General features: G+C 34.5%; 1 protein-coding gene across 15 annotated transcripts in view; it reads right to left on the reverse strand.

Moving 5' to 3' along the window:
• LOC123685603 (latrophilin Cirl) overlaps positions 1–21,775 on the reverse strand; it is a 188,938-nt gene that overhangs the window by 23,527 nt on the left and 143,636 nt on the right. For 11 of the 15 annotated variants that reach the window (XR_006748332.1, XM_045625315.1, XM_045625319.1 and 8 more), the window contains one exon: positions 13,423–13,449. The exons of the other annotated variants lie outside the window; for them this stretch is intronic. Coding sequence is in view for 10 of the 11 variants with exons in the window: in XM_045625315.1 (XP_045481271.1) it covers positions 13,423–13,449 (27 nt within the window). In the remaining variant the exon portion in view is untranslated. The remainder of the gene's footprint in view (positions 1–13,422; positions 13,450–21,775) is intronic. 15 annotated transcript variants of the gene reach the window in all.

Genomic DNA, 21,775 nt, shown 5'->3' on the forward strand with positions numbered 1-21,775 from the left:
GATTTTATATACCTACATACCTGTATTCTTAGCGGAAGGGATGTATATATATATATATATATATATATATATATATATATATATATATATATATATATATGATATGCATTTGCGACAAGTTTTGTAACCGGTTTAAAACGGGTAAGTATCAATTGAGCTGAAGAATTCACGAACTAACGATATGATTTATATTGAATTTCCTGAAAATTTAAATGGAATAACCTCGATATTTTTCATGTTTGGCGATTTCTATCATCGGTATTCTTTCGCATGGTCGATTTTTGAATTGCAACATAAAACGCATATATACAGTCAAATTGAATTTAAATGTGGCGCAACGATTGCATTCATGGCATTCAAGAACCACTATAAGTTGAGCGCGAGTCTGGTATTCCATTATATTTCCTATTTAAAGTGGAAGTCCGATATACGATTGTGTTTTCATTCCAGTTGACGATCGGAACTCTGGAATGGATTTGAAACCGTATCGAATCGGGCAGACTGAAATGAATATTTTCTCCTAGCTAATTATCTCGTCTACTTATGTTTTAAATCTACGCCAAGGAACATCGACTTCATTGGAGGGGAATGACCCTCTTCTTTTTTCAACGTCTTCAATCTGAATTTTTTTATTTTTTCATGATGTCCTACCTAGATCTCATTCTTTTCTTTTTTCCTTGTTGATTTAAAAATCTAAAGAAAGAATTCGAAAGAACTAGTTGCGGGAAGTCACAAATTTTGAAAGTTGACGTGTACAGGAATTCCTGTACCTATAGTTGTCATTAAATGCCTAGAGGTGAAATGTGTTCAAAATGAATAATTATTTCTACAACATCTTGTGAACAAGAAAATTCGAATCTCTACGCCCATCGATTTTTTGCTTCGACCGTAAAAAATTGTTAATCACCACCATTTCAGCTACGGCAGCATAAAACAATGAGAACATGACATTGAATTTTGTATAGAAAATAACGCTTAATTTGATGTGTCGAATGGAATCCTCAAATAGATCGGCCAACACTGTAAGGAGATCTTGATCTTTCGTTCGAGATAGCAGTATTTGGATCGATTGCCATAACACAACGGAGGAATCGACATAGAAGGACCGTAGCAACATATTTCAGGAAACAAAAGAACAGAACTGGTGGAATTTTATCTCTAACATTGATCTTGAACTTTTCCATGCAATAATTCTACTAGGACTACTATTTATGTATTGAGAATTGGCAACACTGATAATGCCAGGTGAAATCTGATATTGACTTCGTGAAATTTGACATTTTTTGTGTTATAAGTACTCATAACGTTTTGACGTTCGAGAACAATTTTCGTTGATTACAGTAATTTGAAAATTTCATCTCTGTTAAAATATGAATTTAACTCGTGGAAATTTTCGAGCTATGAAAATTATGCATCTATCAACTAAATTCAACTTTGGCGATGAAGCACCATTTGAAGCCACTGTATATCGCTTGAACACTGTATTCAAACTTGGACGTAGTTCGCTCACGGACTAAGTTAAAGAAGGTCGTCCAAAATATAGATGCTGTGCGAAAACTAATCGGAGAAGATCGTCATGTGACATATCAGGAAATTGAGAGATGTTCAAGCATTAGTATGACTAGCATACATAAGATTCTGCACTAACATTTATGTGTACGGTGGCTCTTTGCAAGTTGGATTCCACATTTGTTGAATGACGCTCAAAAAATTGTACAAGTCGATTGGTGCCGTAAAATGATTTCGAAATACGACTGTGGTGCATCCAAAGCGGTATACAATATCTTAACAGAAAGAAAAGGCCAGTCGGCAGTTTGGGTGTTTCAATGTGAAGCAAAGCCAAAAAAGTTGTTCGTTCTTGAAGCGTTAAGAAGCAAATGTTGGCATCTTTCTTCACGAAAACTGTTACTGTGGCAATTATGGCTCTTAAAAATGAAAAGACCGTAGTTCAGAGTGGTATGAAACCAATTGTTTGCCGGAAGTTTTCGGTAAATTGAGAGAAACAAACCCGAAACGACGAATCATCTTGCAACATTACAATGATAGCTCACACACATCAAATGCAACGAATGATTATTTGGACACACAAAAATCAAATTAATGGGTCATCCGCCTTACAGCTCTGACTCGACACCGAATTACTTGTTCTTCTTCCCAGAAATTAAAAATAAACTTCGTGGATAACGCTTTTCATCGCTCGAAGATGAGGTTGAGGCCCTTAAAACGCCTGTTTTAAAACTACCATCTTCTGATTGGAAAAAATGTTTCGAATAATAGTTCAATCGCATGCAAAAGTGTATAGATCTTAAAGGCGATAATTTTAAAAAGCAATGAAAATATTTTGCATCAAAATCGCTTGTTTATTTTTTGTATTCTCAATACATTAATAGTAACCCTCGTATGAATGAACTTGTACGTGTGCTTTGCACAAGATTAAAATAGCAATTCGTGAATATTTCACAGAACGCAGAATATCGAAAGAATAGAAACTGCAAATTTTTTTTTTAATTAATGAAACGTATTATCTAGCTTCGAGGATCAATGCGGTGTAGCATTGTTAAAAAAAATCAGTTTCCGAAAAAACTGTAATTGTTTGGTTTCCTCAAACAATTCCAAGAGATTTTTATTGAATAATGAATCAGATAATAACCCTAAATATTCTTTATGGTGGGCTTCAAATAAAACATTCATCTGTAACTCCCTTTATTCCGTAACAGAAAAGAACATGAAAAATCGAAGAAAAAAAATGTTCAGACCGAGTATCAGTATTCCTCAATATTTTCATTCACCGAATTCTTCGCTGAAAGGCAAAACTGGTTCGCGAAATTGCTGCGATGTTGCCTCGTCTCAACAACGAAGAAGTCGACTTCGAATGAAGCCAAGAAACAGGCTGGTGTTGCCTGAGAGTACCTATTATTTCTAGGTTTTACTCGCGTCATGAATACACTTCGAAGGCCTTCTACGCCACCTTCGTTAAGGAACGAATTCACGGATTGAAGCATAAAATGCTTCTTTCCAAGATTGAATTACCTTTCTGATATTTCCGACTAGGTATACATTTTTTTTTCAAGTAAGTACGAGCAATTGATCATTTGAAAAGCTCGCTCAAAGGGATTGATGGAATTCTTTCGTCTATTAGTTGGCACAACTGTCCTTTATATCGGAGCGGTCTGAAAAGCAAGAAAGATATATATTTTCGTTCCCTGTTTCATTAATCCTTCTCATCAGTCTCACTTTCTTCCTGGGTACGACCCGAACGCTTACGCCACTGGTTTTTCAAGTGATTTGAGACCTTAATTGAAATTAATTATTTTCACCACTTCGGTGTGAGGCAGGCTGAATTCTTTCAAGTTTTACTCCAGTTTAATTTCATTTACGTCAAGGCAGTAAGTCACCTCCCTTATTTGTATTTAATTCATGCCATTGCTTGATGCCACAAAATAATTTAGTGTTTTAATGATGGTCTCGCCTGAGAAATAAGTAGTTTTTCCGAATGAGATTAAGTTCTCAAATCTTAGGGCAGAAAAGAAAGAACGAAAGCGCATAATGGTAGAATTTCTTATACAAATACAAATGAAAGTTGGATGGGAGAAAAATTAGACAGAATTATACTTAAAGGAGTGTTATTTCCTTCTACCACAAGCGAACGTGGCTGAGTCCTTAATCTCTTACTGGAGCAGGTTCGAGCCTCAAAAGAGAATATTTTATTTCATAAATCCCCTTCTTTCAATCATTTGGATATTTTATAAGATATGAGGAACTAATACACCGTATTGTAAGATTTGCATTATTTTCTTATTTATTTACTTACTAGCTCTTACACATTGCTCAGTTCTCATTTTTCTTTTGTTAGAAAATCGGAAAACAAATTGAATATTTATCTAAGGATCTTCCAACCGCCATATGAGGATTGACAACACTGTACTAAAAATACTGCAAATTTTATACCTCGGTTTATATTTAATCATTTCGTGAAGAAAAATATATGAAATTCTCAATGTGAAATTTATTATCAACGTATCAATATATGTTTTCGATTCCATGATTATGTTCTGTTGAGTTTTCGAAAAATTTATATTTTTGTTTTTATTTTCTAAATTTTACTTTATAGATGTTAGTTTCAATCTGGGAAGATCAATGTGGTGTTACTCTACTACTTTTGGAGTCGAGGCAAAATAATAATAATGAAGCCCTCCTAGCTTTAGAATACGAGGAGTTAAGGTAACAAAATTAAAAATATCAATTTCTATCTAAATTTACAACACATAATCGTAAAATTGAAAACATCTTATTATTTTATATAGATAAAGCCCTTTGGCTAAGAATACAGGTACACTGAGAGAAGTGTTTATTTGATATTATCGAAAATGCATTATAGTTAATAAATCATTTGTAGGATATATGGACAAACAAATATTAGTTTCATGGAAATAAATAATTTATTTGAAATCCCACCAATAATCATCATTTATTATTACACTTCATTTATTTACGCATAACTTATATTAATAATGCTGAAGAAATATCCATTTGAAGGAAATAAATATAGTTGAGGTTATTCTATCATTGAGTAATAATCAATAAACCTTATTTATATGTAATATGTATCCATGCTGAGTAAAAATAAAATTTCAATTCAGAAATGGTTAACGTATTTCTTAGATAATTATTTTGGTTGTTTCTATCATCCGATTGTTAGGGTCTGAGAAGAACCATTTGCCAAACTAGGTAATTTTTAGGAGTTCATATTGATGGTATCCGGGTTTGAACCCTAGTCATATTGATTGCATCTGTTCACTCTAACCACTGTTCTGCCAACATCACTAATAACTAAGCAGGTACAAACGATCTAAAACCATAATTCAGTACAGATGTGCTAAGGCCATAGTAACACCGATTTTATGTTTAAAAAGGCAATTCAAATCAAAGGAAAAGTTCAAGGACAGATCCTTCAAGGAGATGCGCTTCTCTTTGAGGGATGTGTCCTTAAACTTTTCCACAGATTGGATCGCTAGAATTATGTTAGTTTGTTAATTATTAATAAATCCTATATTCTGAGTGAATAAATTATTGAATTCTTGAGTTTATTTATAAATAGCAAATGTTCGTTAACTACCAGTTGAAAATTTGTTGATAATGAATTTATGTTATTTGTGGAGATAACGTAAGTTCATATAAATCATTTATAACCGAAATAGGTATATTGAATGTTTTCAAATACTTTGTAAACAAATATTTTATTCTCTATTGATAAACTTTGTTGAATGCATAATTTAACTATTAATGAATATATCAAATATAAATTTCCTGAATAGTTGTGAAATAAGTGCTTTATTAATAAAACAATATGGATTTCTCTCAGTGTTGTTAACTGTCGTAGTTTCCGAGAAAATTTTTCTTTAATTATTGAAAATAATAAAACGAAATTAAAATTTCCAACAGCGTGTCAAGTTGGAGGGGAAGGGGGGGTCTGCTCTTGATTATAAAATTATCCGATGTCGTGTGGAAAATGCGAGCGTTCGCGGATGCAACCAGCTCATGCATACATGATGAAGGAATATGATCAATTATGTGTGATACAGGATTGCAGCCGGTCCTTTTTGTGGTTGCGACAATAGGAAGGGAGATTTAGGTGTGCGTCAGGCATCACCAAGATCTCAAGCACGAAGATAAATCAATACGAACCACCCCACAACGCTTCAGGGATGATAGGCTATTTCGGTATCGGCTTTTGCCCCAGCGGCAATCATAATTGTTCCTCGTTGTCTTCTGGCACCGTCGGACCCTTGAATTTCGGCCACTGATCAACTACCAAAACAAGGGATTCGAACTTTTTTATTCGGGAGGGTTGGTATGACTGACGGTCGATTGAACGGTTCGACAAAACGTCGTGGTCAGTTGCTGAAGGGGGTGGACTATTAGATTTTAACAGTTCGATGAGGGTGTGAAAGAATGATGTTAACCAGCAATGCTAGAGCGTTTATCCTTAATGAGGGTAACAAGTAACATTTCGCCAATTAAGGTTTGCCAACCTGCTTTTCTCAACCGCTTAGTTTCCTGTAAAAACTTTACAATTTCAATAGAAAAAAAAGACCGAATCTTCTATGCGTCTCTATGAAAATCATCAAATTCTATGCGCTATACATCATATTCTCTTTGCCATGCGTTTTTTTGTTTCTTACGGTTTGGTAAAGTGTTTCGAGTAAAGATTAGCGAGTTTATACATAGGCATATAACTTGGCTTCAGCCGTTTTTTTCCGAAATTCGAGGCTTTATTGTTAAAAACATCGTTCGGGCAGAGTACGAATCCCGCGTTGAAAAAACTGGTCATCTTTTGAAGCATGACCTTGGAACCGTGAATATTCGGTTAGGCCGTCGACGTGGAAGCATGGCCGAGATATCCCCGTGATTTACTGCGCTTGGAATTATCGTAATGAACCCAATTTTCGTCTCCAGTCACAAGGCGATGCAGAAATCCCTTCCGTCTTTGCCTTGCAAGCAGCTGTTCACAAGCAAACAAACGCCGTTCAACATATCTCGGCTTCAACTCTTATGGCACCCAATTTCCTTGTTTCTGAATTATTCCCATGACTTTCAGGTGTTTTGAAATGGCTAGTAGCGCCACTCCCAATGATCCTGCCAAATCTTGTTGCGTTTGACACGAGTCTCGATCAAGTAATGCCTCCAATTCTGCATCTTCGAAAACTTTCTTTCTTCCACCGCCATGCTGGTCTTCGACGTCAAAATTACCGTTCTTGAAGCGTTGAAACCACTCTCGGCACGTTCTTTCACTAACAGCGGCCTCACCATAGGTATTTGAGAGCATTCGATGAGCCTCAGCCGCAGATTTCTTCATACTGAAGCAAAAAATTAAAACCTCCCGCAAATGACGAGAATTTGGCTCGTAAACTGACATGTTTAATCGAGAATAACTTCATGATGCAGACCAAATTGACTAGAATTTCGATGGCGTTATGTTAACAAATACCTAAGCTTATTGTATGACACCTACGATCTATTCATTTCGACTACTACTTACCGCTACAGCCATCTATTGCAAAACGGCGTCTGCAAAGTTGTACACCATAATACAGGGTGTTTCCTAAACATGCGGCAAAAATTCAGGGGGTTGTTCCTTGGACTATTTTAAGCATGTTTTGTCCTTGGATGATTTTTGAAAAACCTCTTTGTTTCGAAGATACAGGGCGAACAACATTTTTCATATTTTTAAAATTAATAATAGTTTAAATAAAAATGCCTACCGCACTGTGTTTACTAAGTAGGTACAATTTATTTTTAAATTTGTTTAACAACATTCCAATTACTAAAAACGGCCAGTTTTTTGACTAAAAACTGATAAGTGCAGATGGTAAAGGAATACAGATTGAACACGGTTTTCATTTGAATTCGTTTGCTGGGTGTGACTTAGATAATAAGAAATGATCCTGGTGTTTTTGAAAGGGTTCGGCAGTCAATGAGGAGAAGATTGGATGCTTGTATGCTGGCTAGAGGTGGTCATTTTCAACAGTTTTTGTAGGTTGAGTTGAATTTTCATGTAATTTTTCATAATAAAATGTTATTATCTGAAATTTTGTTTCCCCTATATCTTCGAAACAAATAGGTTTTTCAAAAATCATCAAAGGACAAAATATTCTTAGAATAGTCCAAGGAACAACCCCCTGAATTTTTGCCGCATGTTTAGGAAACACCCTGTATAGCATTACTGAAATGTCTGCGTTCAACAACATTTTGTTGTCAAGTGAGTTATTTCAAAGAAGATATAATTGTATAACTGAAAAACCATTTGAGACTGTGTTATGAACGATATGAACAAACAGTCCTGCACAAATTCACTATGTTTTTTTTTCTTGAAACACCGCAGATGTCCAAATTTGAGAATATTTTTCAAATTTTCGTTATTGAATGTTTTATTCAGAAAATTATTGGTTTTTTAGTATAAAGCAGTTCCTCACAACAGATCAGATAAGTTACTAATCGATGGCAATACTCATTCATCTACGTGACAATACCAAATAATAACAACATTTGACAAAGGTATTTTAAGTTTTAAGAACGAAGAACAAGTAAGCATAGTTCTAGCATTTTTTTAATGAATAACCAGAGGGGATAGAATGGGCTTTCCGGTGAAGTTTTCCATCGTTTTATTATGATATATGAAGAGAAGGGTGGTGTCCTGAAAAGACAGTGAAGATGGAGGGGTTACATTCAATTTTCTGTACCTAATGTTGTTGTCGATTTGGCGGGCAGCAGTACAGGGTATTTGTTTAAGTGTAGGGCATCATCTCTGTTCAATTATTGGCTATCCCACTCCATTAGATAGCACCGTTTCGAATGGGGTGCATTTCTATGAGCTTTTATGAGCAAAGGGCGTGATCGTGAGGATTTAGCCCTCGCATGAAAACACTCGCTTCTAATAATATATTTTAATTTCGAAACACTGAATCACATTTATTTGCTCTTGGGAAGTTCGAGTTGAATGGAAGCAATGATTGGTTTTTTTTTCCAGGGGCCTGAAAGGGATTGCGTCGGTAACAGCAGAAAACTTTTATAATGAAATTCCAAACGGCTAGTGCACCTCTTTTCGAGGATTAAAAAGGAAAGTGACATCGAGCTTAACAAAGCAAAATTTTTATCCCATCTCCGAGGAATTAGGTGCAAGTATATCGGAATGAATACAGGCAAATCCCTCAGTTATGACAGTATCATTATAACCATACTTCTATCCCAATCAATTCGATAACACAGCTGTAAGTATCTCCCGATTAAGTCAACGAAACGTGTAGATTCGAGGAAAGAATAACATTAAAGCCGGAAAAATGCTTTTGTGCCCTTTTCGTACAAAAGTAAAGGACCCTCAACACAAATAATGAGGTACAGTTGAGTTGTTACTATAAGATTATCGGACCTGGCTGAATACAAAAAGGTGCAAAATGGTTTCGGAACACAAATACAATAATACAAGAAGGTATAGAACGGCGGCTTTCTGTGTTTAGATGCTCACAGCCAGAGGTAAACAGGCAATGTCGGCCAAGGTTCACATTTCAGGAGTATTAGCACTATTTTTCACTGGAAGCCCCTCATTTTGTTTTGTTCTCTCACTCTTTTTGTTCTTGGTAGCGGATTATTCCATAAAAACTCGATATCTCTTTCTTCTCTCCTAAAGAAACGTTGCTGAAATTCTTTTTGACACAAATATTCCTACTTCCCTACTTTCACGCTGATATGGATTTTGGTATAAATAATAATTGGCAACGATACGTCTTGATATTGTACATATCCAATGCGAGGAACAGAGATGTAACCTCATTATTCAAATAAAGATACTATAAATAGTATTATGAAGTTATTTGAATAATTTCTTTCCTAACATAACTTTGAGGAAAGGATGTAGATGTAAGCGTGTTCTAAATGATTTGATGTAATTTATTTGTATTATGATTTTATTTCTGATTGGAGTTTCACTATTTGTGAGAGGAAACAGTGGAAAACGTTGTGGTTCTTTGCTTGACATTCGGCAGTTCCCTACTCTCACGCTGAGATGGATTTTAGTATATAAAGTATTGGCAACGATACGTCTTGATATTAAACATATCCAATGCGATAAATAAAGATACTATGAATAGAATGATGACGCTATTTGAACAATTTCTTTCCTAACGTAACTTTGAGGGAAGGAGTTACATGTACACGTGTTCTAAATGACTTTCGCTGTTTGTGAAAGGAAACAGTGAAAAGTTGAGGTTCTTTGCTTGATATTCATCTATAACATTGTAACACGTAGATATTACAATAACGCTAATGTTCGAAAGTAGTGTTTACCCTAATGAAATGACCAACAATAAATTGATAACTTAAAAAGGTTTTCAATATCCAAATGCAAGTTTTTACGACATGTCTGTCCAAAAATGAGCTTATTTCATGATGGTTCCATATTTCCATATGAACGAATTGACAATTAGATATCTATTTGTACAGTTGAGGGGTTGGTTCTATTCGACAATTTAATCGTTTACGTGTTGGAAAAGTTGAATAACCCTAGGAGTTCCTAATGTCTGGTAAATTGTGGGGGCTGTTGATGATTTAAAGCCACGGGGTTTGTTTTAGACGCATAATCGCATATCGATTTTGTCAGAACTATTAAATGCACGCCAGTAGAACAACTCTCCGGAGGTTTAGCTTAGCTTTTTCTTAAATGACAAAATCGCAATCGCTCTTTCATATTCGGCACGAATTCCATTCCATTTCTCTAAAAATAAATCGTAGGTAATCATTGAAAAATTCCTACCCCTAATGGATTGAACATTCTTATCGGATAATTGAACATCTTTTTTTTTTTGGAGCGTATCGAAAATGTGTAATGGTTCGATAAATGATAAACCTTGGTGCGACATTTGCAACGTTTTTTTGTTTGTATGCTTTTCAACTATCGGCCATAACTCAACAAAAGGGCGGAGAATTTTGTTACCTGGAGATTCAATGCACAATGAAAATAAACGTTTCACGCTTGTATACAGAAGAATGGATACACATTTCACAGGGTAACAAAACCAAGCTGTGATGTCTGAATCGACAAGAGAAAATTAGATAGAAAACATGGTTCCTATAGACCGGATATTGAAGAAATTCTGATCTATAAGTGAGATCTAGGGTTAACGAAAAATTTCCAGAAGAAATTCTTTATTCTGTACGATAAATTCGATTTGACCGAATGTTAAAAATCAGTTTTCATCTTTTAAAAGTTCTTTTGACCTGTCAATACGATTGAAAAAAACTAAAATTCGCTTTAGAAATTTGTTCCAATTGATTTGTTTTTTGATGTTATCATAAATAAGAGAGACGACAGCGAATTTTAAGCTTGTTCTTCAACAGAATGTTAAACATCGAATTAATCTATTATAGAGAAAAATTGAAGGCATAATAGAAGGAAAAGTGGAATGATGAAGAAACAAAAAATGACGTGCATTTTTGAAATGTCTGACTAACTCTCAACTGACTCAATTTCTCGTTGGAATGCCTCAAATAAACAGACGTGTGTCTAATGATGTCAGGGTTCGAAAACATAATGAAAAACAAAACCGAAATTGGTAATTTTTTTATTGTCTCACTCCTAATAATTTTGTTGGATTTCCTGGTTGGAGTTCTATCTTTAAATACTGGCTCGAAAACATAAATATATTTTTTTCATCTCCCAAGGGCAGGAATATCATTCGGTATAAATCTTTAAATTAACGAAAAACAATGAAACAATACAGCACAAAGGTGTGACTGAAATGGTAACTGGTTTTGTTACATTAATGTGATTGATTTATTAATAAACCCCATGTCGAACATCTGAAAATGCCTATTCGAATTGGTTTCCATTACGGCCTCAACAACTGAATTATTTAATTTTTCTATGAATATAAATGAGCCTTAGACGCAAAATACATGTAAGGCATTGTAATCCGAACTACACAGTACCTATTGGTAATCACCAACGATAGCGTTATCTGATATAGGTAACAATAGGTTGCATTTATGAAAATACCCACAAAAAGCAGATGTGGACCCTTCATGTGGACACATTCTTTTTTTATAAGCAGTCGAAGTGTATATGGAAACGTAAAATCGGATAATGCATGAAATTTACTATTGAATATTTATCGAGTAGATCACCAGACAGCGAAGAGACGGTAAATATTGATTTCATATCATCTGACGTGATCAAAAACAACATTCTTATTGGAATAGTGAGAATACCCGCAGAGTAGTCATAAGAAAGATTATTAAAAAAAATAATCATAATATACCTTATTTGTTTTATCGTTATTTCCTTTATTATTTTTTCAATTAAACGAATCGTTGTGAATAAGTTGACGAATATTCTTTTTAATATTGATTTATGTAGACGGTCGTAGCTTTTCTATTGATATTTGATAACGTTAAGTAAACCTGTACAGTGTATGCTATTATATTTGTAACATTACTACGGAAATGAAATATTTTTCGTATTGTTCCATATGAAAGCATGTGGCATTTGGATTTAATATTTGGTGGCGGATTCAAGATCGTTGATGATATGAAAGTACAACAGGAAATTTATGTCCATTATTTGTAGCTTATTCTCATCACCAAACTTGAAACATTCTCACTAACGCAAATGTTTCGTTATTACCATTGATTTCAATAATAATCGTCAGCAAAAACATGTTGATTCGAAATTAGATTTTTGGATTTGACCAAATATAAGCGATTCTAGATAATGATAACCCTTTACACATTACTGGCAACATGAAAATAAATGTGGAATCATAAGTCTGGGAACTCAACGATTTGAAAATTTATATATTGATTTATTTAAAATGAATTGGAATTTTAACAGGAATAACCAAATCACAAGAAATTTACAATTGATAATGAACATAAACTATTAGAAAGACTCTCAAATATAAACATCACAAAAAAAAAAAAAAAAATTAGTCTTGTACCGTTGATGAATGTTCACTTTTTATTTTTGACTGAGTACCTATTGAGTAATTCTCTGTACAACCATACTGTTTTTGGTTTTTATTATGACCTTTTCTTGTACCTCAACTCATATATATATATATACTCTGTATCATTTGAAGAATCTTCAGTGTCTGAATTTTTGGTATTAAAGTATAAAACTTCATGATGAACTATCAATCAATAGCGGCTGAAACAGCTACATAAATAATAATTAATTCCATATCACATTTAATGAAGAAAAGGTATTATCCAACATGAAAATAGACGCGTTGAATATTTCGTGCAAGAATATGGTAAACTTCAACATTTCAATAGACACTTTTTGCTGCGGAAAGTTTCATACACCTAAGACGTATATTTTATTCATATACTTTCCCCGAAAGAAGACTTGGAGCACCAAAATACATTGCTATACACTTTACGGTCCTCCTCTGTTTGAAAATTTTCGAACGGAATGCATGCGTTGAGGTTCAGGAATATCATCGCATTTCATGAATTGCAAATTCGATTCTATCCGAGTTGAAAACGTGAAATGGCCGAATTGACTGGCAAAAGTTTAACATATTCGACTTTGAATGAAACATTTTTATGATCTTCATTCTGTATTCTTAAATTCAACCAGTCGTTTCGATATACGAAGTTCAAATTGCATATGAATTTTCGGTCCGTTTTTAGGTTTCCCAGTGCGCTTGTTGGCCAATAAAACCCCAGTTTTTTTTTGTAAAAGAACACTCCAATCTGATAACATGCATGCACTAGATAATTTTCGTCATGCGTGGATAACTTACCAAATCCATTTTTCGATAAATGATAAAAACAGACTAAAACCTACAAAATAAAACACCAAAACATGCGTTGTACACACTCAAAAAGTGCTCAAAAACCACAAGTGCCATTAAGTGAAGTACTTACCATGCACTTCTGGAAATGTATTTTTCACTGAAAGAATTCAAGATATTAACAATCGAGAAAATAGGACAGATGAATCTGATAATTACAATAAATGACAAAATTTGAACGAGATAAAAGATAACGATATAATTGAAAGAGTGGGTAGTCGGAGAGATGTCTTGTTACATACGCCATCTATTGATTTAATGAATAAAACTCCATCAAAAAATTAGGAACGTTGAAATGTGAGTAAATGAAAAACGAAGGTGTGGAACGAAGAGACAGAAATAAGGAAATTGTGGTCTCTTCTACAATGGTTTAATCTCCATTACTTTCTTAATCTAAATGTTCTACTTTGACGGAGAAAGGTAATTGGTTATTTTTCGGTAAATAACCATCTGGATTGAAATGGACGGGTCGACATAACAAGGTTTAGGTTCCTAGGATTCTATTTTAAATCAAAAGCGTAGAAAATCATTGATATTGTGTCCGAAATTAAGGAGATTTATTAGAATAAGTTAAACGAATCAGGTTCCGAAATAATAATTTTATTGTATAGTATGATGAATCTAATTTTAATACATTTATATTCATTAATAATTGACTGCACGGAATTTCAAATGTGTAATGCTGTGATAGCACTGAATAAAATTTTTTTTTTTGTTGCATAGTTTTAGTTTGATCAGCTTCGTCGTCATATTGATATTTACTCCATCATTACAATACATTACTGTGCCAGAAATTTCGCAGCTGCAAGTTTAATTCTGAAGGAGTTAAATACTTTTAGCATTAAGTAAGTTGCTTTTCATTGAAAAATTTTCGAATTTGCCATTTTATCATTAATTGGCGTACCTCGTTAGCAGATCTGAATCCGACAAATATTGGGATCAAACAACACTTGGATGTGTTGATCAACGTTAATATTGAAGAGTAATAATTGATTACATCGCGAATATCTGAGGATAATCCTTCTCATCCTCGATTTAGATCAACAAGAGAAGTAATTAAGTTTTTTTTATCGAGTATATTTTCGTGGTGTATGTAACTGTCAATTCTTGTTCGACAAGAGATTAATAAGCATTCTGTAATGGAACAACCTGTGCGATTTTGTGCGAAAGCTTTGTTAAACCGATGTGGGAGGTAAGCCCCTAAACATAATCCTTTATTGCTGGTTCAAAACACACTGGAAAAATATAGGCGGCGTAAAACTGGAATAATTCCGGTATAAAGGCGAGAGAGAAATAACTGGCGGGAAATATTCCTCTTCATTGGGAACTTTATAACGTTTTCGATCTAAATTGTTGGAAAAAAATATCCCTAGTATCTCCTTTTCCTTGGTAATCTCGACTGGGGGCTTTCGAGGGAATTATACAGCTTTTTTAATGGTGTTTCAACATTTTTTAAATGAAGTACGATCGTTACCAGTGAGGTATGATTGCTTTAACATCCTTCGCGAGCACACACGTTAGGTTTTTGCTTCATTTTTCATTTTCATACGAGAGCAATTCACACGTGGTATTCAGTAATTGTTGCTGCTATTGACAATTTCCTTTTTATTCACCTCTACATATCCTCCATTTTTACAATATCAAAGGATAATTTTTTCTCGCTATGCAGTATCATTCGCAGTATTGGAAACGTTCTTCGTTTTATTCTTTTCATCCAGAACGTTTGCTGGCACTGGAATTTTTTTTTGTTCATGATTTCAATCAACTTTTTTAATTATTGAATTCACACAAAGCAAAGATCAATTTCAAGGTACCAGTTTTTGAAACGATATAATTGGACGTCTATATAATTCAAAAACATCAAAGTTAATGTAACAATTTCACCTTTGACAATCTATTTTAAATACATGCTATGATAACTAAATTTAGTTCATCATCCGAAGAAAAGTATATCTTACATATTGAAGTTTTTTACATATTATTTAGCTAATGCAAAATTGAAGGAGAAAATAAGGAGATAAATAAAAATGAAACGAATCGCCGACAAATACAGATCGTAATATTGAAGCTTTGGGAAGTATTTTTATTGGACGTGTTTAACCATGCTATTTTTTCAATTTTTTCATTCAAAATTTACTAATCATAATCTTGAACTAGGTAGATCGAAACCGTGTAACAACAGATTTTTGTACCAAATTTATTGGGAATAACAGGCCAATTGAAAAGTCCCCTGTTTACCATAGCCAAACACATTTTTTTGGCAAAATTCGATTTTATTATTCAATATAGTTGCCTTTGTGGGCGATACAGCGATTATAGCGATCTTCCAACTTTTCGATACCATTTTTGTAGTACGATTTGTCTTTCGCTTCAAAATAGGTCTCAGTTTCGGCGATTATTGCTTCATTGGCGCTAAATATCTTTCAACGAGCATTCTTTTGAGGTCTGAGAACAGGAAAAAGTCGCCGGGGGCCAGATCTGTCGAATACGGTGGATGCAGAAGCAATTCGAAGCCCAATTCGTGCAATTTTGCCATTGTTTTCATTGATTTGTGGCACGGCGCATTGTCTTCATGAAAAAGCACCTTTTTTTCTTCAAATGGGGCCGTTTTTCAACGATTTCATCCTTAAACTATCCAATAACGCTATATAATGATCGCTCTTGATGGTCTGGCCCTTTTGGAGGTAATCAGTGGATATATTATACCTTCTTATTCCATTTCTTTTTGTAATATCCAGAACTGGCACTTGAACTTTTTTTGGTTCATTATTTCAATCAACTTTATTTATCATTGAATTCACCCAGAGCAAAGAGCAATTTGATCAAGGTAGGTACCAGTTTTTGAAAAGATATATTTGGACATCTATATATTTCGAAATCTTCAAAGTTAATGTTACAATTTTACCTTCGACAATCTATTTTAAATACATGTTATGATAAAATTGAATTTGGTTCATCATCCGAAGAAAAGTATTTCTTACATTATTGAATTTTTCCACACTTTACTTAAGCTAGTGAAAAATTGAAGAGAAAATAAGGAGATAAATTAAAATGAAACAAATACAGATCGTAATATTGGAGCTGTACAATTGAAACATTATTTCTCCAGGTAATTTCAAAGTTGACGAACTCTTTTTGAGTCCCGTTTTTTTCCATCTGAATTTCTGGGAGCAGCATAACTCACTTATTTCCAAGTTGGATGCAAAGATTAAATTTCGCTGGGAGCTTCATCACTGTCTGATCGACAGGGTAAATGTTTATTTTCAATTGGGGAACATCTCATTGCTACAGGTCTGCAAGCCACTCAGTCCTAATGGGCCTTATAGAAACTCTCTGCAGCATTTTCCTTCCAGAAAACTCAACCTACCATGGCAGACTTGATTCTAACAACAACGAACTTAATTTCGGCCCTTACTCTATCCCTGACAGACATTAATAAGTGACAGTAATCACTGTTGCTTATCAGATCGATGTGAAAAGTACATTAACGTCAAAATTACAGACGCCTAACAGGGTTAGTGAGCTGAACAAGTTTGACACGTCGAAAATTAATTTTGGATCGATTATTTGTGGTGTTGGCCAGTGGCAAAAAGCATTAATAGCAATATATGGACTCGCAGAACGAACTCCCAAAATATTTACAACAAGAAGTCATTAGAAAACTGTATCTATTCAGTTAGAAGTGACAGGAATTGCTACAAGGGATAATATGAAGTTCTTTCTCAGCTGAGTTGGATCAACTGTCTTCTATACTAATCTGGACAATTTTTGCATTCCTTGATCAATTCTACATCGTAAGGATTCAAATTCGAAAGAATCCTCTAAAACTCTAATGAATCCTTCGACATTAGAATTCTCATGTGACAACGTAATGATTCGATTTACTTCGTTCACAAAGAAGAGTAAACATTCCCGTATGTAAATGGGAGGACAATAAAAGGGATATTTGGTAAATTTGACCCGAAATGGTCGAATCGTAATAACAGAACTACAGTTACCATGCCAGTGTTATATAATAGGTAATGACTGCTCAATATTTATTACAATGTGTGCTGTATGTGTGATGGAAACGGCGTTATGGAATTTTGTTTCGGTTGGTTACACTGTCGGAAATAGTATTTATTCTATGGGTCTGAAAAGCTGAAAACAAATCCACCATTGGTTCAGAGGATATCCCAGTTTATCTTGTGAAATCTCATATCGAACTATTCGATCAGCCATTGCATTTACTATATAACTTTATGATATCCTCTGGCACTTTCCAAACATCTGGAAAGTTTCGCATGCATACCCTATCCTGAAGGTAGGTAAGAATCCCAGTTTTTCCAAATTAATCGAAATTATTCAGGCATAATTTTCGACCACGTTAGACCATCAATTTCAGAATATGTGGATGGCTTTGTTCGATCTTGTAGCACCGTAGCATCTCTCTTTGTTTTGTCTAACTCAGAAAAATCAGGTTCACTTTAGCAAGACATTGTCATATCTCCTGAAAAACTACTTCAAAAGCTATCTGGATATGTATCATCTGGTGTTCGGATATCTCTCTTAAGTACTTTTTAACAAGTAGGAAGTACTGAGTTGAATATGAATCGTTGAAATCTGGCGTTCCTCAGGGATCAACTTTGGGACCGCTTTTAATTGTACTACTTTTTATCGATGACATTTCAGTTACCATTTGTTCACATAAATTACTCTATGCCGAAGATTTTCAGAGAAACAAGCAGTTTAGCTGCTTTTTTATAAATGATCTCAATAGACTATGTAGATGATGTGTTGGAAATGAATTATCTTCAAATGTGAGCAAGTTTAAAACGATGAAATTAACACCATAATTTTTATAATAATATTTGGCATTGGCTTCTTGGATGTTTTCTTGAATGAATGAAAAAATAAAATGAGTTGATATCATTCTAGAGAAATTAAAGGGATAATTATTTTTTCTACGGTGCGTTGAACCATGAATCTCTCGACATATGTTCCCTTTTCCTCTTGTCAAGTAAACCATCCATAGCCACAAGATAAGGTGGATGATAGACAGATGTCTTGCAGTTGAAATGAGTTCGACTAATAACAGTTACCAAACTGTGCTTATTATAAACAATACCAAGCGCAGACAGCAAAAGTGACTCCGATTCCTTTCAACATTAACATTAACAAACGTACTCAGGATGCACATTTCTCACGATAGAAATTTACTTTCTAAACCTTTGAACAACACAACAATGAACGGAGGAACAATAAGCAATGACGATTATTCATTTGATCTCAATTATTTTTACTGCCACGAGCAAGCTGCAAATTTTGAGGAAAAATTAATTCGTTTTATTTTCGTATATAAAGAATTCAGTTCTGAAATTGATATGAGTAACATCATATGGTCGCTCATTTTCTGAATGTTACTCAATAAAAAATCCACTTTTAATTGATGTTCTGGAATGTCAAAGTTTTGAAAAAAACTACCAATAATAATATGAAACGTTTTCATTCATTTGAAATAGGAATATTGATGTACCAAAACCATCTCATGTTAATTTTCAGAGCTGAATCATTTGGATCTTCGGAAACGTTTAATGATTAATCTATCTTTTCTTGTGAATTGGTTTTTTTGATTGGATGACGAAGGGGTGCCATTAGAGCATTACAGCGTAAATATTGGATAAAAATGGCAGTGAATTTCCCACATTTTCCTGGAAAAGGCCATATTGCGATCCATTAGCCAAGTACTAGGAGAGAAGTTGTGTATGTTTCTGGCGAGACAAAAATGATTTCTAACTTATTTTTTGGGCAGTGTTAGCGACAGAAGATCGATAAATTTCCAGAGTGCTGAAACCCAGCACAGTTACAAATTGTCTGTAGTTCCCCACCGTGGTAATTTATTGGAACACACTTCGAAGAGAGTTTTCGTTTAATTTCATAAATCGAGTGCGATTGGTTTACCACTCTTAACGTAGCTATTTATTTGTTGGAGAAACTGAAAAAGGGGAAGGCAACTCGAGGTCCCAGCAACTTCATAAAATCGTAATGTCGATTCAGTAGTTTTAATTGCGAAAGTTATTGAGCCAGGACTAACTTTGGGAAAGTCTCACTTGAATCTTCAGCCATTAGGATCGGCATTACTAGCAGTGATCAGATAAAAGGAAAATCTTTATTTGGAATAAGCCCTGATTACAGTAGCTTCATTATCATCGTTATTACTTGTGGAATTAGGCTCTTTAAAACAATTCTTTTTATTCATATGACACCTGCAATGACAAAGCTAGGATTTTCAAAACGAACGACTTATTAGGGCAATTGAAAAGTCCCCAGTCTAATGCACAGATGGCGTTGCTAGTATCAAATCCATATGATTTTTGGTTAGTACCAAACCTTCAACGATAGTGGTCAAAATTTGACAGCAGTCCGACCATTAGTTTGTGAGATATTGCGTTTTGAGTGTAGCTACTTTTGCTATTTGAAAAAAGATGGAAAAAAAGACGCCCAGAAGAGGCTGTCAGACGAAAAAATAAAAAAATTTCACAAAATAATTTTGAATGACCGTAAAGTGAAGTTGATCGAGATAGCAGACATTGTGAAGATATCATCTGAACGTGTGCATCATATCATTCAGGAATATTTGTTCATGAGAAAGCTGTGTGCAAAATGGGTGCCGCGCAAGCTCACAATCGATCAAAAGCAACAACGTGTTAATGATTCTGAACAGTGTTCGAAGTGCAATAAACTTGAATTTTTGTGTCGATATGTGACAATAGATGAAACATGGCTCTATCATTTCACTCTGGAGTCCAATCGACAGTCAGCTGAGTGGACTGAACTCGATGAACCGAATCCAAAGCGAGGAAAAACACAACAGTCAGCTGGCAAGGTTATTCCATCAGTATTCTGGGATGTGCAAGGTATAATATTCATTGATTACTTCCAAAAGGACCAGACCATCAACAGTTATTATCTAGCGTTATTTGATCGTTTAAAGGATGAAATCGTTAAAAAACAGCCCCATTTGAAGGAAAAAAAGGTGCTGTTTCATCAAGACAATGCGCCGTGTCACAAATCAATGAAAACAATGGCACAATTGCATGAATTGGGCATCGAATTGCTTCTGCATCCACCGTATTCGCCAGATCTGGCCCCCAGCGACTGTTTCCTGTTCTCAGACCTCAAAGGAATTCTCGCTGGAAAGAAATTTAGCGTCAATGAAGAAGTAATCGCCGAAACTGATGCCTATTTTGAAGCGAAAGACAAATCGTACTACAAAACTGGTATCGAAAAGTTGGAAGATCGCTATAATCGATGTATCGACATCGAAGGCAACTATGTTGACTAATATAATCGAATTTTGCAAACTATGGTAGACCGGGGACTTTCCAATTGGCCTGTTAGGTGGAAGTAAATACTGAAGGCGATAAAATAAATAACTCAAACAATAATAACACAGATTGATAATTGAGAATTCTGTTACTCAATCGGAAATTTTAAAGCCAGATGTTTCATTGGTAATTGTTTATGACCGAGCAAGTATTGTTGTTGGACGTGTTCAACAGATTCAATAGATTTTTGTACTAGATTTAATAGGTTATCATAATTCCGAAGAAAACCTTTGATTTTTATTATCCGAAATTTGGATTCCATACGATTCACGAAAACTTATTTATGAAAATAATTAACTATCATTTTTTTTTCAAGAAATAATCTCCTTCACTGGAGAGCAGAATTACTTCCAAAAATATAATAACGTTAAACCCTGTGTATTGATAGTTGGTGCTAAATTTAACGGAACCATTCCAAACGATTTGAAACTAGACGCTGCAAGCAAGCATCGATCATTGCTTTGTGAAACGTGGCTTATGATTTTCATTCTCTGCAGCTTTATCAGGCCCAGATAGAAGTAATTTATGATATTTGCGACTGTCGATTTGTTCGGTTTAGTTTTTTTCCATCGAAAATAGGGGGACGGCAGAACGGTAGTTGAATTCCTGCCAAAATAATGTTCTGAATCCAAATAAATTTTGACATGTACGTGACAGTCCTGTAGATGTGCATTGGCTCCGGTATTTTCGCCGCGAATCATCGAGCATAAAAGAGATCAGATCCCTTCTTCGGTAAATAGTTAAATTGGTAGAAGGAGTACGAAAATATTTTATATTAACGTCAGACATTCGGAACGTTCTTTATTTTCTATCAGTTGCCTCGAACGACGGTTACTTTACATCCATAATTCATTGAAAATTTTTTATTCTTTGTATATCTTCAGATGATACACGTCATTTATTCACAGGAATAATGGAAAGACTAAACTGAAGAAAGCACAAACGTTATATCAGGAGCCTTCGAGCACTCGTGCATTCACACGTCAATTGCGCCCTTGGATGCCATATAACTGTACATATTTATCTGTAGGAACGAGTAATCAATGCGATATTTCCAGC

Source organism: Harmonia axyridis, chromosome X (genome assembly GCF_914767665.1).
Source record: "Harmonia axyridis chromosome X, icHarAxyr1.1, whole genome shotgun sequence".
Classification (NCBI taxonomy): Eukaryota; Metazoa; Arthropoda; class Insecta; order Coleoptera; family Coccinellidae; genus Harmonia; species Harmonia axyridis.